Source organism: Electrona antarctica, assembly GCF_951216825.1.
Source record: "Electrona antarctica genome assembly, chromosome: 16".
NCBI lineage: Eukaryota > Metazoa > Chordata > Actinopteri > Myctophiformes > Myctophidae > Electrona > Electrona antarctica.
This window is the reverse complement of record NC_136797.1, coordinates 42,491,442-42,509,407: the sequence shown is the minus strand read 5'-3', so window position 1 is coordinate 42,509,407 and position 17,966 is coordinate 42,491,442. Positions and strand designations below refer to the sequence as shown.

Genomic DNA, 17,966 nt, shown 5'->3' with positions numbered 1-17,966 from the left:
CTGTCAGGATATAGAAGACATTTGTAGAATCGTCCTCAGGTCGAAATGGGCTAAACCATAATTTAAACGACTATTCTGTCCTAAATAAAGACACCCTCCTTGTCTAATAGCACCACAGCAACACAGATTAAACTGGACTATAGGCTATAGAATCATTAGACCTATAACTATATCTGAAGATGGTTCATACATTAATAATTATGAACCATCTTCCACCAGAGCTACAATATGGAAGTAAGACCACAGACCGGGATGTGCAGAGAATGTTAGAGAGGCAGGACAGACATTTAGAAAAGTACTTCAGTTTGACATTTCTAACCTGAAAATAGGCGATCTACAAGCTCACAGTGTGTCATGCTGCGATGCGCTGTGAGCTTGTAGATAGGATATTTACGGAGTGCGACACAGTATAGTTAAGCCTTTACTGTAGATGTGGCATCGATAAACACACATAGGGCAATTTATAGAATGTAGAATATTTATAACATGAAGTTCATCTAATATTACTCATTATAACATGAAGTTCATATAATATTACTCATTATAACATGAAGTTCATCTAATATTACTCATTATAACATGAAGTTCATCTAATATTACTCATTATAACATGAAGTTCATCTAATATTACTCATTATAACATGAAGTTCATATAATATTACTCATTATAACATGAAGTTCATATAATATTACTCATTATAACATGAAGTTCATATAATATTACTCATTATAACATGAAGTTCATATAATATTACTCATTATAACATGAAGTTCATATAATATAATATTACTCATTATAACATGAAGTTCATATAATATAATATTACTCATTATAACATGAAGTTCATATAATATAATATTACTCATTATAACATGAAGTTCATATAATATAATATTACTCATTATAACATGAAGTTCATATAATATAATATTACTCATTATAACATGAAGTTCATATAATATTACTCACCATCCTAAACACATCCTCCTGCAGTATGTGCCATCCAGCCAATCTCCTCGTAAACTGGTCTCCTCCAACCAACATCAGCCTCACATCTGGTAGACTCTGATGTTCTCCTGACACACACACACACACACACACACACACACACACACACACACACACACACACACACACACACACACACACACACACACACACACACACACACACACACACACACACACACACACACACACAATTTATGGTCTCAGGGATTAATCTACAGTATATTAATTACAAACTATTCTGGTTGAACTATCCACAGAACAGTATGTTACTCACATAGTATTGAATTAATTCCTGGAATCAATCATTTGGTCATTAAATCAGACTTAGACTGTACAGCAGCCTTCATATCCATGCTGTCAGAGACAGAAACATATTTATTAGACTGTACAGCAGCCTTCATATCCATGCTGTCAGACAGAAACATATTAATTAGACTGTACAGCAGCCTTCATATCCATGCTGTCAGAGACAGAAACATATTTATTAGACTGTACAGCAGCCTTCATATCCATGCTGTCAGACAGAAACATATTTATTAGACTGTACAGCAGCCTTCATATCCACGCTGTCAGACAGAAACATATGTATTAGACTGTACAGCAGCCTTCATATCCATGCTGTCAGACAGAAACATATGTATTAGACTGTACAGCAGCCTTCATATCCACGCTGTCAGACAGAAACATATGTATTAGACTGTACAGCAGCCTTCATATCCATGCTGTCAGACAGAAACATATTTATTAGACTGTACAGCAGCCTTCATATCCATGCTGTCAGAGACAGAAACATATGAATTAGACTGTACAGCAGCCTTCATATCCATGCTGTCAGACAGAAACATATTTATCATGTATCTTTCCATAAATAACTCCCTACCTCATCATACAAGTCACAAAAGTCACACACAAGTATAACAAATAACAGATCTACAAGCTCAGAACACGTCGCAGCGCTCAATACAAGATATATACACATATATATAGATAGAATTATTAGGCCGTGTTACTGCAACGAGAGAGAGGGTTGCGAACAGGGCTTTGATGCCAAAGTGTTTGGGTGAGTAGCCTTAGCCTAAAAGAGAGCTTGCTTCTGTGATCGCTAAGTTTGACATGCAGTATATTTAGTTAACCAAACTGAATCGGTATCCCGTAGGAACGACAGTCCCTTCCGACGAGGAAAGGAGGGGAGGCAGGGAGTTAGCAACTCGCACTGAAAAGGTATTGCTTTGGTTCCGGTTATTTGCACTGTGTATTGGGATAATGTTTGTATCATAATGTGTTAGTAATATGGGCAACGTGTCATGGTTTCCACAGAGGGATGCAATGAGAACGGAGTGCTGGCCATTGTCATATGTTTGGGGCGTCGTCCACGCGGAGAGTAGTGCAGTCATTTATTAAAGTGTAAGTTCTCTCTCTCTCTCTCTCTTTAGCGTGGATGTGTTTATTTGTGTTTTCGGGATGTGTATGATTAATCCAAATGTAACTAAAAGGTAATTTAAATGTGGTTGTTTCTAGTGAGGAACATGCTGGTTGAGAACCCACACCTATGTGTTAATTGTGTGTGCTCAGCTGTAGCAGTTTGTCTTTGGTGAGTCTCTTAGTTTATATATTGCTAGCCCAGCTATATGTATTCATTTTGTATGGTAACAGGCGTTCATGGTGTATATTCATTGTGTTCATTTCCATTTCCTGTACAGATGTGATCACAAGTCAGTGGTCACTGCTTTAGCCATACTGAATTAAGCTGTAGGTTTTATTGGTAATAGCCTAATAGGGAAAGCTAATGTTCTTGTATGATTTAATCTGTCTCTACTTTTATTGTTAACTTTGATATAAATTGCTCGTAATAAAGTCCATATGTTATATATTGCATTTTCTAAATAAAGATTGTATATTTTAATAATAAGTCTGTGGTCCGTCTAGTATGTACTTATAGCCTCCGGTTACATACAATATATAATATAAATTATAATTATATTATGATATATAATTATATTTAGGCTTCACTTATAGATTATGTCACGTTGCTGCATCTATTATTGAATCGCGATACATTATTCGATTATTATTTTAATAATTTACCAGCCTGATTGATTGATTAATTGATTGATGTTCATTACCTTCAAACAGAGCTTTCAGAACAGCTCTGTGTCTGTGTGTCTTGGTCATCAATGTCAGGACATGTTCCTCCATGTTCCTCTTCCTCTCGGACAACTTCTCTGCAACATCTCCATCAACTTCATAGTGTCCACCTCCGTTTCCTGCCACCATCTCCTCTATCTTCTCCAGCAGCTGTGTGACCTGAGTGTCATCTCTCTTCTCATTGTTGAAGACATGATACCTGTTCCCACATTTGGCAACAAGCCAGCGGAGGTGTTCCCCTCCAGCCTCAATGTGCTGCTCAATGCTTCTGCCTCCCAGACGGTCTCCAAAGGTGAACAGTACTATAGTGTGACTCCACACGCTCTGTGACAGAAGTGACATGTGTTCCTCTAATGCTACTCTGTGTTGTTTGGTGAATGCTGAATGAAGAGGAACCGTCAGAAGAGCAGCATGTGGTCCAGGAGGACAGAGACACACACTGTTCTGGATCTCCAGTTTGTCCATCTCTGGACTCTTCTGTAGTGGTATGTTGTACCACCAGCCTGGTGAGTCCACCACTGCCAGATGTCTCCCAGTCCCTGATACTTCACCATGTCTTACACTCAGCACTGACCGATGAACTCCAGCTTGAAAAACACTTCCTCCCAGAATGGTGTTTCCTGATGAACTCTTTCCAGACCAATGCTCTCCCAACAACGCAATCCTGAGGTAAGCCATTCCTGTCAGAGAAAACATTGTTTAGTCACAACAGCGTGCGCACACGTGCGCGCACACACGTGTCCAGGTCTTTGGACACGTGTGCACACACACACGTGTCCAGGTCTTTGGACACGTGTGCACACACACACACACACACACACACACACACACACACACACACACACACACACACACACACACACACACACACACACACACTGTATCTACAATATTTAAACTTTATTATGATTTATTTGTATGACCTCCCTCATCGTACAAGATGCACGTCATGATGCAAAAGTAGCGATCTACAAGCTCACAAAGCACTGCATTGAGACACGTTGTGAGCTTGTAGATCGGATAGATATTTGAGCCACATTGATCATCTGACTGAGGGTTTTATAAATATTGATCCAATGACAAGTATTAACAAGATCTTTTGACTAAATAATAACTAATAATAATGAACTAAATAAATATTTGGAAATCAGGATATTTGATCTTTTCTTATCCACCAATAGCAACAATCGTATAGTCAGTTCAGTGTTTTTATTATTAGTGTTACATAATACTGAAAACGTGTCCATTATACATTATATGAAAATAGATGTTCAGAAGCAGAGATATGCTCTAGTTTGTGTCACACTGAAGGCACAAAGACCCCACATTTCAGCCCCTGAATTTACCTTAATCCACTAAGAATATCATTTTGGATGACCCTAAGGATCATAAAAATACCTGGAACGATAACTATTGCAATTTATTTTGGGTCAATTAAACCACAAATTGACTGGACTATAGTCAGATCTTACCATTATTAATAATAATAATAATATATATTATATTCATTCTTACCTTCTCGGTGCCTACAGAGTTTGTCTTTGTAGAAACAGCTCTCTCTAAGCTCGCTGCTCCAGTGTCAACATGTACGACTGACTGACAGCTGATTCCTGTAAATGGAGAACATTGTTTAATCGTTGAGCCGGAAGGAAGGATTGTGGACTAAAGTCCACTGTCTTTATTGTTTTACATCAGAGAGAGAATGGAGAAGAGCTGATAACACCACATAACTGTATTGGTTTATATCAGAGAGAATGGAGATGTTTACACTCCTGCATTTAGATTGTAATCAGCAGGGGTTCACATACGTTTCACTTGTTGGCGTCTCCCTGGGACCCAAACATGTAAATAAGTAAATGATAAATCACACTCCTGTGAAGTGAGGGGCGTCCACTGTATTTATATCGACCAGATGACGTCTCACGTCGTCAATGTTTGTTTAACTGCTGCTCTAAACAAACATTTAAAAGTCCATAGACTTGGCTGCCGTTCGATTCACGTCATAATAAGTGCTCTAAACAAAGTCCATAGCCTTGGCTGCCATATGATGTCATTTTCTAAAGCTATGCACCGGAGGGGATCGCGCCACTCAAACATACTCTATCATTAATTAACCATAACCTGTCGTATGGAGTGATTGTGGATTAAAGTCCACACACTTTATTGTTTTATATCAGAGAGCTGATGACTGACTGTATACTGCACTTAAAAAGCAGTGCATGTATCTGTGTATTACTGTTGAGGGCTAAACATGGCGGGTGTTTGTAGACGGGCTTCTGCTGCCATCTGCTGTCTTCTATTGGAACAACAGGACAAATCATTTGAGAAAATGGCATCAGGTGGTCTTCAATGTTTATCTGAACACCTTAGCTGAGAGAGAGATGAAGCAGGGACCCCTTTAGCTGAGAGATGAAGCAGGGACCCCCTTAGCTGAGAGAGAGATGAAGCAGGGACCCCCTTAGCTGAGAGAGATGAAGCAGGGACCCCCTTAGCTGAGAGAGATGAAGCAGGGACCCCCTTAGCTGAGAGAGAGATGAAGCAGGGACCCCCTTAGCTGAGAGAGATGAAGCAGGGACCCCCTTAGCTGAGAGAGAGATGAAGCAGAGACCCCTTAGCTGAGACAGAGATGAAGCAGGGACCCTTTAGCTGAGAGATGAAGCAGGGACCCCCTTAGCTGAGTGTGGTGTTTACCTGTGAGAAACATTTTTTATATTTAAGCTGACAGCATTTGACCTGTGTGTAAAGCGGTGATGCACCCTAGAGGTAGGTGGAGAGCATCACATCTCTTGCCTCATCGATCGAGGTCTTGTATCAGCTATCAATGTATAAGCTTTTATTATTAAGAATACAGTTATTCCTGTAATGTTTGAACATTGGTGTATAATAGTTATTATTCTTATGAGTAGAAGCGATTTATTGGGGGTAGAACGGGGATGTACAGGGGCTATTATATTTACATTTATATTAAAGAGTGGTGGGTGTGGCTATATTAAGCATTGGGTATTGTGTGCGCACATCTGGACTTCAGTTCTCCGTTGGTCCTGGGACGGTCGGTCGGTAGGTGAAAGTGCCCGTAAATGTTATTATAAGGATCAATGTCCACATTATACCTTTCTTGTGTAAATGTTGTTAGTCGGTTGTATGTTCTGCGTTTAATTATTGTATTGTGTGTTTTCTTATTTCAACAGTAAAATTACCTGCTGCTACTACTATCGACAACAAACACTAATGAAACACTAAACACTAATGAAACACTGAACACTAATGAAACACTAAACACTAATGAAACACTAATGAAACACTAAACACTAATGAAACACTAATGAAACACTAATGAAACACTGAACACTAATGAAACACTAATGAAACACTAATGAAACACTAAACACTAATGAAACACTAAACACTAATGAAACACTGAACGAAACACTAATGGTGCCAGTTTCCTGCCTCAGAGGGCCAGCTATAAGCTCTGATGCAACACTCCAGGTCCCATATAGCACTGTGATTCTTTCATCTGCAAGACACATAGAAAAGTACCAATTGTTGTTTTTGTTTTTATTGTCTTTTTCTGCCCACTCTCTTCTTTTTCTCCTGAAATGTACACTCTGAAGAGATAATGCCCTTTGCCCCTGTTAAGTGTTGACTTGATGCCATATGTAGTCCATCTGAAGAAAGCAAGGATTATACAGAGACATTGGAGATGGAGTCAGTTGGAGGGGGGACGAGGGGGAGAAAAAATAAATCCTGGGAATTGCACTTGTGTCCCATGTATACATAGAAATGCTGTCTATACTGTACTGCTTTTCCCAAATAAAAGTATATTAAAAAAAAGAAAAGTACCAATTAACACCAAACCTGCTAAAGTTTAGAACTCCCTTTAACTTTCAGTTGTATACCTGGATCAATGTGGGATAGCCTATACATAGAGTACAGACAGCATTTTGTAAATTCTAACATTTCAAGCTCAGGAGTAGTAGTAGCTTAGACCTATGCCAAAATAGTTTCTATTACAGTTTGGGTACATAAAGAATATAGATAGTTTATCAACTGGTGAATATTGATTGAAGTTCTCCCTGGGGAGATATCTACGCAGTGATACTAGTCTGGCCATATGCCAGGCTATGAGAATGCTACAGTAACATTATGATGATAATACATTTAGGGTGTATTCCTCTTTTAGCTTCATTCTGACTAATTGAACCCCTGCCTTGAATTGTAGATACGAAGAGATACATTTCAGTTATCTCTTTCTACTGTCCTGATCTAATAATGCACGCATTTTTTCAGTCGGGCGTCTTTCCCTCTCTGATCGCCTGACTGTTGCAGATTGAGGTGGCTGCTCTACTTCTGCGCTTTTCATAACAGGCTGAGCAAGGTCTAAGCGCTCTTTAATTGATTCTCGTACCGACTCTTCATCTTCAGTTTCCAGCTTTTTTCCTAGAATTGCCTGTTCTTCCTTTAGTGCAGCAATTATTTGCTCTGGTGCAACAACCACAACCTCATCCATAATTGTCCCTTTAAGTTAGAGTGGCTTTGCTTTAGAAAAGGTAATATTACACAACCCAGGATATGTGTATAACAAGCAACTGCTAGTTTTAAAGCACAAAGTTATTTTTAAATCAACAAAGCCTAAATTAAATCCTTTGTTTGTTTTTTAAACACCTGAATGAAATGAAAGTGTTTTTAAATCACCAGCGGAAATAAATGATAGTATTTTTAAATCACCAGCTGAATTAGATCAAAGTGTATTGTTTTTTGTATATCATCACAACCTAAATAACATGAAATTGTATTCCCTTTTAAATCACCTCCTTAATGGAATTAAATAATATCACCTCTTAGGGAATACACTCTTAAATGAAATGTCTTCTTATGAAAAACCTCTTAATAGAAATTCTCTTGTAGAAACTCTTGTCCAGTTTTACAAATAAATACACAGAATAGGCAAATATGTCTCTTTGAAAATAATAAATGAGCAGAATGTCTCAAACTCAAACCTATATATATTATTTCTCAGACAAGATAAATGTTCCACCTTCCAAGACAATTCAACTTGTCTTAGTAGGCCTATAAATTAGATATTTTTCTTCACCCACACAATATACGGTCTGACCTGTCACCTGACTCTTGCGCAATGAACGTTCTCCTGTAGAAACTTGGAAGACCGAAAAAGGAACGATGCCGCCTTCTTGTGGCCGTCTCGACAACTGCAGCGTCACCTTTCTGCTCCGCAGGTCCACACGTTTCTGTATTTTTAGGTTTAGTTCATGTGCGCCACGTTACCCCAGATGCGTGCTGGCTGGAGCTTGTAGACAGGCAGGGTGGTTTGATGAATGTTGCACTGCGGGATGAGTCCTGGAAACCCCCTGGGCCCTCTCGTGGCTATGGAACGCTTTGTCCCGAAGCTCACCGCCGTTGCGAGGAGGTGGAATGGCCGACGTATGCCGTGCGTCTGGAACTGGTCTTCCTCCTCGGCGGTGGTGGCCACGTTTTTCACTATAACCGCTCCTAAAGCTCTTCAACCAGCAGACTGACAAGTGACAACGCTCCAACTGAACTGATATCTCAAGGGTATTTATTTTCCCCAAGACAACGTGAAAAACTGCAAAGAACAACAAACAATATCCTTTTAAACACAATGAATTATACATGCATATGAATTATGAATGTCCTCTTTGACAGTCGAGCTGTCTCTTTTAAGTGTCCATAGTCATGAAATAGTCCACATTATAAACAAACACAATGAAATGTCCATTACATTCACATGTTCAAACAAACGATGAAAAGACAATACTGTTTACAAACAAAACAACAACATGTAACATACCGTGTGCGCCTTCTGCCAATTCTTTTAGGAGAGTTAGTTAATTTTAATCTTTATTTATTTATTTTAAGGACACTCTTGTTTAACAAGAGCTCCTTACACCACTGCAAGTCTGTTTGTTCTGACTGAGCTTAGCTCACACAGGTGCAATCAATGCTGCTTCACTCTAATCACAGGGCACTACACCTACCCAGAGCCTTAGAAAAGACAGAGTTCTCAGAGACATCAGATCGAACCAATGATTGACCTTCTCTAGGAACCATGCTGTTGTTAGATGGGATTGGGGTCGTCCTTCTTTCTGCACCAGATATTTTAGTCCAGCACTACTGGAGTGGCTGAAAACATTCATGGCGGGGCCAACTTTCATTTTTTCGAAATGATTAGGCTCAATGGATTTCCTGGTCAAGTTTGGGGCTATTTTTAGTGCCATCCCTTCCTGGAAATTAATGAGGTCCTTAATGGGCTCTAGTGACACTTCATTAGATGTTAAATTCTCTTTTGCCACAACATCATCTGGAATTGTGATAGTGTGTTGGACAAGGGCATTCCTCAGGTTTTTTACCAGATGGGGGACATCAGGCATAAAATACAGCTGCCTCTCTGGTGTCACAGGATGTGGGACAGATGTGTTGCTGTAGTCTACTCCAAAAGCTCTCCACATGGCTTGATTAGGGCTACCCATGTCAGTGGTGACGTCAATGACATGAAGCCCAATGGCTTCGGCTCTCTCAATAATCTCCAGTACTATTGGTTTGTACACTTTTCCTTGTGTTGAATTGCCACTGTAGTGGTAAGCTACAATCTGTTTCCAGCGTGTTGTAGCGCCAGCCAACATAAAAACGCAGGCGTGTGTTGCTGGTCCAGTGTGATCTGGCAAAGTGACATCCCCATACAGCCGTCCTGAGCCCATGTGTAATTCAACACTTGGAGTGATGGCCATCTCGTCAAGTGTTAAAACACACTCCCTTTCCATCTCACCCATCCCTGCTGCCTTAAGATTTAAAAAGGTAAAGACCTCCTCTAAAATCCCTGGCTCAAATTTAACCCTTTGCATTCTCGCCTGTAGTGTTCTTATTGCAGGCAGAGGGATTTGCAGCTCATCTCGGAGGGTGTTATAGCCTGTTGGTCCTGCAGAAAACCTGATTCTTAATGCCTTTTTGATGGTGCTATTACTCCATTTCATTCCCTGTGTATTTATTCGGCCTAATGCCTTCATCTGGTCTTCAGAAAATATTTTGGCTAATTTCCTATCCGTGTTTTTCTCTTTCCTGAGCAAAGCTGCCTTTTGTTTCCTTAATCTTTTTAATGATGCCCGTGCCTTATCAGCAGTCCCCTGTGCTCTCTGAGTAGCCCTCTGTTGCTTTTGTAAGTCTTTTCTCAAATCCTCCACCGTGGTGATTTGCTTCTGTAACTCTTTTTTTAAATCCTCCATCGTGGTGATTTCTGCAGGTTGCGTGCCCTCTCTTTGCTCATCTATCACAGGTTCTGCTCTGTCCTCACTTGGAATTCCTGCTTTTGCTCTGTCGCTTGGAATTTCTATCTCCACTCTGTGCTCGCTCACAGGTTCTTCTCTTTCAGCTGTCTGTCTGTCCTCGGTTTGAATTTCTCTCTCCACTCTGTGCTCCCTCACAGGTTCTTTTCTTTCAGCTGTCTGTCTGTCCACTGTTGGAATTTCTCTCTCTACTCTGTGCTCGCTTGGCATTTCTTCTTCACCTCTGTCCTTGCTAGGAATTCTCTCTCTTTCCTGTCTGTTCTGACTTTTCCTTCTAAGACTCTCAGCCCTTTCACATTCAATCCCTGAAATGGATGTAAAGAATACATGGCACACAGTTAGGACACACAAGACTTACGTCAGTATGAAATATTACTACAAATAGATGTTCCCATACAGGTGCTTCTCAAAAAATTAGAATATCATGGAAAAGTTAATTTTATTTTTTCTATAAAAAATAAATCAAATATTCTAGATTAATTGCACATAAAGTGAAATATTAAAAACCTTTTGTTTGAATATTTTTTTCAATAAAGTGATGGACTCACGTGTGTGTTTGGAGAGAGTGTGTGAGAACTTTTACACCTTTATTCAATTCCTATTTATATTCAATATTTATTTGTACATACATTGTTTTATCTTGATTGTCTCGTTCCACTTTTGCTTTGGCAATGTAAATGTATGTTTTCTCATGCCAGGCAATAAAGCTAATTTGAAATGAATTGATTTGAATTGAGAGAAAACCTTTAGCTGAGAGAGATGAAGCAGGAGCCAGGGACCCCATATAAAACTGTGTTGCAGATTAAACTTTAATAGATTTCATAGCTTGCCCACTCTGTTTTGTTACCCACCTTTCTCCTGGTGCCCAGTCTGCCCACCTTTCCCTAGTGCCCACTCTGTTTTGGTGCCCACCTATCCCTGGTGCCCACCGTTCCCTAGTGCCCACTCTGTTTTGGTGCCCACCGTTCCCTAGTGCCCACTCTGTTTTGGTGCCCACCGTTCCCTAGTGCCCACTCTGTTTTGGTGCCCACCGTTCCCTAGTGCCTTCATAGATTGTTTGACAGCACCATGTCAAACAGTGCAGTGTTGTGTTGGATTCATGTTCAGTATTTTTAGACGCCCACCTAGTCGCAGCATGAGGCATCGTTTGGGAACTTGTAGATCTGCTATTTTCGACTGTTACCCTCAGAATAGGGATGCTAGGGTTAGTTAGTGGACCCCCTAGGGGTCTCGGACACCCTGTTGAATACCCTTGTATTTCACTCGAGTATTGACTATTGAGAATGTAGCAGTGATGGCTAGAAATATATTAGTTTTCAGTTTGTTTCGTTTTGTTTTGTTACACCTAGTCTAGCAGCCAGAATGATTATAGTCAACCTGTAATGTAGGCTACATTTCTGTGTGAGAGATTTGTTTTAATCAAATGACACTGACAGAGGAGTTTGGTTCATGTGTGCACTTGTTACCATTGACAATAATGTGATTTAATATTATAATTGCAAAGAAAATAAAGCTGTATTGTGACCAGCAGTCCATCACTCGATTTACACCCCTGAAAGGCAGATATGTGTGAGAGACTTGTATATGTGAGTTGTATGTTTGCATTATTTGATATACTGTTCAATGATATTGTGTTTATATATAACACACAACTATTATAACAAATTGTCTTTGTTTTGCAGTACGATCTAGGACTGAAACCCTGGCTGCCTGCCTCTCCAAGACCCATGTACTGCTGAGAGGAAGAAGTTTGTGTTGGATTTTACAAAGGCTCTGGTTGAGGCAGATATTCCTCTTGAGAAAGCCCCCAAGCTGGCCCCTGGCTGACTGACTGGCTAACTGACTGACTGGCTAACTGACTGACTGGCTGGCTGGCTGTTTAACAGACTGAGTGGCTGGCTGGCTGGCTGGCTAATGGACTGAGTGGCTGGCTGACTGACTGACTGACTGACTGGCTGACTGGCTGGCTGGTTAACGGACTGAGTGGCTGGCTGGCTGGCTGACTGAGTGGCTGGCTGGCTGGCTAACGGACTGATTGACTGACTGGCTGGCTGGCTAGCTGACTGACTGACTGACTGACTGACTGACTGGCTGGATGGCTAACGGACTGATTGACCGACTGGCTGGCTGGCTAGCTGACTGACTGACTGGCTGGCTGGCTAACGGACTGATTGACTGACTGACTGGCTGGCTGGCTAGCTGACTGACTGACTGACTGACTGGCTGGATGGCTAACTGACTGATTGACTGACTGGCTAACGGACTGACTGGCTGGCTGACTGACTGACTGACTGGCTGGCTGGTTAACGGACTGAGTGGCTGGCTGGCTGGCTGACTGAGTGGCTGGCTGGCTGGCTAACGGACTGATTGACTGGCTGGCTGGCTAACGGACTGACTGACTGGCTGGCTGGCTGACTGGCTGGATGGCTAACGGACTGACTGGCTGGCTGACGGACTGACTGACTGACTGACTGGCTGGCTGGCTGGCTAACGGGCTGGCTGACGGACTGACTGGCTGGCTGGCTGGCTGGCTGGCTAACAGGCTGGCTGACGGACTGACTGGCTGGCTGGCTGGCTGGCTGGCTGGCTAACGGACTGACTGGCTGGCTGACTGACTGGCTGACGGAAAGCCACAGGCTGACTGACTGGCTGACTGACTGACTGACTGACTGACTGGCTGGCTGGCTAACGGACGGAAAGCCGCTGGCTGGACCCATTGTAATTTAATTTCACATTTGTTATTTGAATTGTACTAAAGAATGTTCATGAAGGAGTGAATTATTATTGAATAAAAATGGATGAAGTCGAAGGTTTGACTAATAGATCTTAATTACTTTTTTGTTGTACTTTAAGGTTTATTTAGCATATTTAGAGTTATTTTTGCTCTAAACACATTGATCACAGTCCTGGATAACTGTCTAAAACCTTAAAAGAAAAAAGGAACTCTGCAGATTTTCCTCACCGCAGAAAAACAGAAAGAAACCTGCAGATTCCGTTTGGCCTTACTTATTACCTCCATGCCATGCCCCATTGATGAAATAATTTGTTTAAAAGTAGCCCAGACCACATATTGAGTGCATATATTTAACATTCTTTTCAGATGGTCGACATTTCTGTATTATAAATATGTTTTTAGTGGTCTCATAAACTATTAATATTTTGAGATCTGATTTTTTGATTGTCATGAGCTGTATGCCACAATCATCAAGATTAAAACAAAAAAAGGTTTTAAATATTTCACTTTATGCACATTGAATCTAGAATATATGAAAGTTTCACTTTTTGAATTATACTTTTCCACAATCACATTTTTTGAGAAGTACCTGTATACCTATATTACCTTTTGTGTAACTGTGGTCCCTAACAATTAAGTTCACATCAGGTGCTGTTCGAAGTGCAGGTGGCTTCCGTCGTTTAGTTGGTGCACGATGTGCAAATATACTAGGAACTGCATCGTCCCTTAGCCTTTTCTTTCCCTTTTTATTTACAAACTGATCTGCCTCAAAGTGTGCCTGTAGAGTAACGGTTGTTTATTTTTAGATACACAAAGTTACACAAACACTAGCCGCAATTTGCAACTCTAGATTTTTTTATAATGGGATGAATCTAGAGTTGCAATACCCTCCATTGACTCCCCAGAGTCCCCACTCATCATTTTGCGTTTGCGATCTGCTTGTCTTAAACGACGTTAAACTCACCAACATTGCAGCTGTAGTCCAAGCTTGAATTATTCTCTTTCAATCTGCCGAGCTTGTTTTTCATAAAAATCCCCCGTAGACATGTTATGAGCTACTTTCTGTCAAGAAGAAATGTTGGAGTTTGGAAGCGCTCGGTTGTGTTAAGGGGTCGCGCTGCTGCCTCCTGCATTATGTGCAAATGCGAAACAGATGCATGCAGGGACGTTCAGTGACTTACGACGAGCGCTTCCAAACTCCAGCACTTAGAAAAAGAATCACTTGCACAGAATTTCTTGACAGAAAGTAGCTCATAACATGTCTACGGGGGATTTTTATGAAAAACAAGCTCGGCAGATTGAAAGAGAATAATTCAAGCTTGGACTACAGCTGCAATGTTGGTGAGTTTAACGTTGTTTAAGACAAGCAGATCGCAAATGCAAAATGATGAGTGGGGAGTCAATGGAGGGTATTGCAACTCTAGATTCATCCCATTATAAAAAAATCTAGAGTTGCAAATTGCGGCTACACAAACACTACACATCAACATTATTACAGTGTCTTTACATTACCTCACAGAGCTTTCTTTTGTTGGTATTTTCTGGCATGGTCATACCCATCCGGTTCACACTGACCAACCACCTCTTCCTTCTTTCAGGTTCTACAGGGAAGCCGTAAAGTTTCACCCCTTTATCTGACCGGCTTTTGCAGCCGACTGCCTCACAGCCAACCATATTGCAGCAGCAACTGTCTACAAGGAAAGAAGGAGCAGAGTCCAAGCATTGACTGTATTAGAATTGAAAGGCTCAATGATATGGTCAATTATATGGTCATTCAATATGTTCATTGCTTCTTTATGTCCAGATTGAGAAGAGAAACTGTCACATAAAATAAATAATGTTATACCAACATTATGCTATAAGGCGTATACTAGTATAAGCACAAGTGCCATTGGTTTGTGTTTAGAGTTCATTATGTTAACTTATGTTGTAAATAAATCATGCTTAATTGAATGTATAATCTATGAGACCCATGGAGGTTCTTTACAACAAACAGCATGGCAGAATGCAGTCAGTCAGGTCTTAACTTGAATTTATGACACATGGAAATAATATCTAAGTGTTGTAGTAGTAGTAAACATAACACAAGGACTGAGGGCCTTGGAAAAGTTGGCAATATATCAATGATTTTTTATATATATATATATATATATATATAGTGACATTTGTCTTCCTGGTTTTAATCACTCAAGCCCTATTTTATCATTGTGTCATTCAATTAGCTTATTCTATCATTTAATAACATTATAAACCTGTGAATACAATAATATACGTATAGTCATGATATGTCATAAATTGGCTGCTGGTCATTATGGCTGCTGGTCATTAACTGACAGCTGCCATACACTGGTGGTGGTAGTATGTGTCATCTTGAATTGATATTCTGATACAAACCTTCTGGTGTTCTTCTGGTGTTCTCTGAAAGAGGTATCTGAAAGTAGAAAAAGTAGAAAACTCAATCCTACATTATAACAATGTCCTAGATCCTACAACCAATTAACCAAACACAGTGAAGCGCTATAGCTATTAGGGTTCATTGCTGTTGGCTTGTGGAGAACATTTTTGTCAACGCTCCATTTTTGCCACGAAATCCAATGTTGAGTACTTTCTCAAATGTTTTATTTGCAAAGAAAAAAAACCTTAACTCTGAGTGGTCGAATGGAACCAAGGGTACATTTAAATAACACATTTGAGAAAGTACTAGACTACTAGAGGACTAGTGCTATAGTGGCATAGTAAATTATTGTCGTAGGCCTACATAATCATATTAGATTATGAAGAAAACTAGACTTGACATTCTGTATTAAAATTGGCGTTATGATTAAAATAAGAACATTCGACATTATCGACTTGGCTACACTTCAGTGACTGAAAGAGTGAAAGGCAACAGCCCGGCTTTTAATTGTCTTAAATCCCTTTATTTTAGAGCGTTTTTTAGTAATAATACAACATAAACATTACAGAGACTTTAGTTGTCACTGAATAATACTTTAAAACAGTTGTAATTTTGCATACATACCTAAAATTGCCGATATCCGCGGCGTTCTCCAATGTCTTTCAAACTCCAGCTTTGTGACTGAGAGTGAAAGCCTGAAAGGCAACAGCCCGGCTTTTAATGGTCTTAAATCCCTTTATTTTAGAGCGTTTTTTATTTATAGTACAACATAAACATTACAGAGACTTTAGTTGTCACTGTACAATACTTTAAAAAACGTTAGTCATTTTGCATACATACCTCAAATAGCCGAAATCCGCGGCGCGCTCGTTAAACAATGTAGTTTTCAACTCCAGTCTGTCCCTAATCAGTAATCAGGTCCCCAGTAAGTGCGCAGCTGTGCGCCCGAGCGCTTCCGGGATCACGTGACCGGGCTGTTCCGTGCCCCCTCAATAACGCAACTCTTCTATTATATGGCTCTGCACCTACCTGCCCTCAACAGGTCATAATGAACAGCAATAAAAGACCAGGCACCACACACAGCATACAAATACACTATATTACCCAAACAAAAATACATACAATGTTCACATTATACACTTTCAGAAAGGCAAGTAATAAAATCAAATATTACAAAATACCCATTGCTGGGACAGCTACAGGTAGGCTATATTCAGTGATTTCCATATAAGGAGTTCCTCCCTGTCCCCAGTTAACCTCGGGGTCAAAAAACCATAGGTTTCGTTGGCTCTGGTTTTTCTCTAGGTGGCCCAGCCTTCATCCAATCAGGATAGAGAGGGGCCTTTATCATGATACGTTATGATTAGCTAGAGGCGGCATGACGTCATCACTGTGAGACGCCAACTCTTGGAAGCGCGACTGCTATAGTATAGTATATATATAGTGTATGGATGCCACGCTTCTCCAATTATGGGACAGATATTTGCCATAAACTTAAGCGTGAACCTAAACATCCCCACGGAGCAACTTCCCTGTTGTCGTAACTTTGGTCATCTTCTACATTGGGCGTGGGGTCGAGTCTGTTGGGCGTGGCGTGTGGTAATGCGATCATAATTGTACTGGCTTTATTACCAGTTTGTCTTCTACTGGATCCGTGACGCATGCCGTTATTTCTTTGGCAGGTGAGTTGCACAACTTTAATGCATAATTAGCTTTGAGAATTTCCTGATTCCCAGTAGCCTATAACATCTCTACATGTCTAATTGTGTGTGTGTGTGTGTGTGTGTGTGTGTGTGTGTGTGTGTGTGTGTGTGTGTGTGTGTGTGTGTGTGTGTGTGTGTGTGTGTGTGTGTGTGTGTGTCGACGGGCTTGCTTTCATAAACACAAACGGGAGGCGGGACGATGACGGACTCGAGATTCCAGGGTTCTACGAGCATGAGGCGCAAGAGGGTGACGACGGGGAGGGGAGAGAGCTGCCACATAACGTTTGACGGGTCACGGGTGAGTAAAATACATTTTCAGTAGGCCTAGAGATATTTTTGACTAGTTTAATTTAGTTACAGTACAGTACAACGTGTGTGTGTGTGTGTGTGTGTGTGTGTGTGTGTGTGTGTGTGTGTGTGTGTGTGTGTGTGTGTGTGTGTGTGTGTGTGTGTGTGTGTGTGTGTGTGTGTGTGTGTGTGTGTGTGTGTGTGTGTGTGTGTGTGTGTGTGTGTGTGTGTGTGCGTGCGCACGCGCACAGAGAGAGACAGTTATTTAATGAAAGTATGAAACTCAAGATTATTTTTATTGTTTTAGGACTGTAACACACTGTAGCGTTCTATAGTAATTGAACTGATGAATCATAACCGAGTAACTGAAG

General features: G+C 40.6%; 1 protein-coding gene and 1 long non-coding RNA gene across 2 annotated transcripts in view; both read right to left on the bottom strand.

Annotated features, from left to right (window-relative positions):
* The window catches only part of LOC306939496 (uncharacterized protein), a gene marked incomplete at both ends in the record, with an annotated part of 36,476 nt that overhangs the window by 471 nt on the left and 18,039 nt on the right, over positions 1–17,966 (bottom strand). The window contains 2 exons of the mRNA XM_079524083.1: positions 971–1,077; positions 3,135–3,633. Of these exons, the coding sequence (XP_079380209.1) occupies positions 971–1,077; positions 3,135–3,633 (606 nt within the window). The remainder of the gene's footprint in view (positions 1–970; positions 1,078–3,134; positions 3,634–17,966) is intronic.
* On the bottom strand, positions 14,715–16,579 carry LOC306939099. The gene is made up of 4 exons (XR_013791830.1): positions 16,445–16,579; positions 16,229–16,299; positions 15,604–15,640; positions 14,715–14,900 (listed from the first exon to the last, which is right to left on the bottom strand). It is a non-coding gene; the product is annotated as an uncharacterized lncRNA (long non-coding RNA).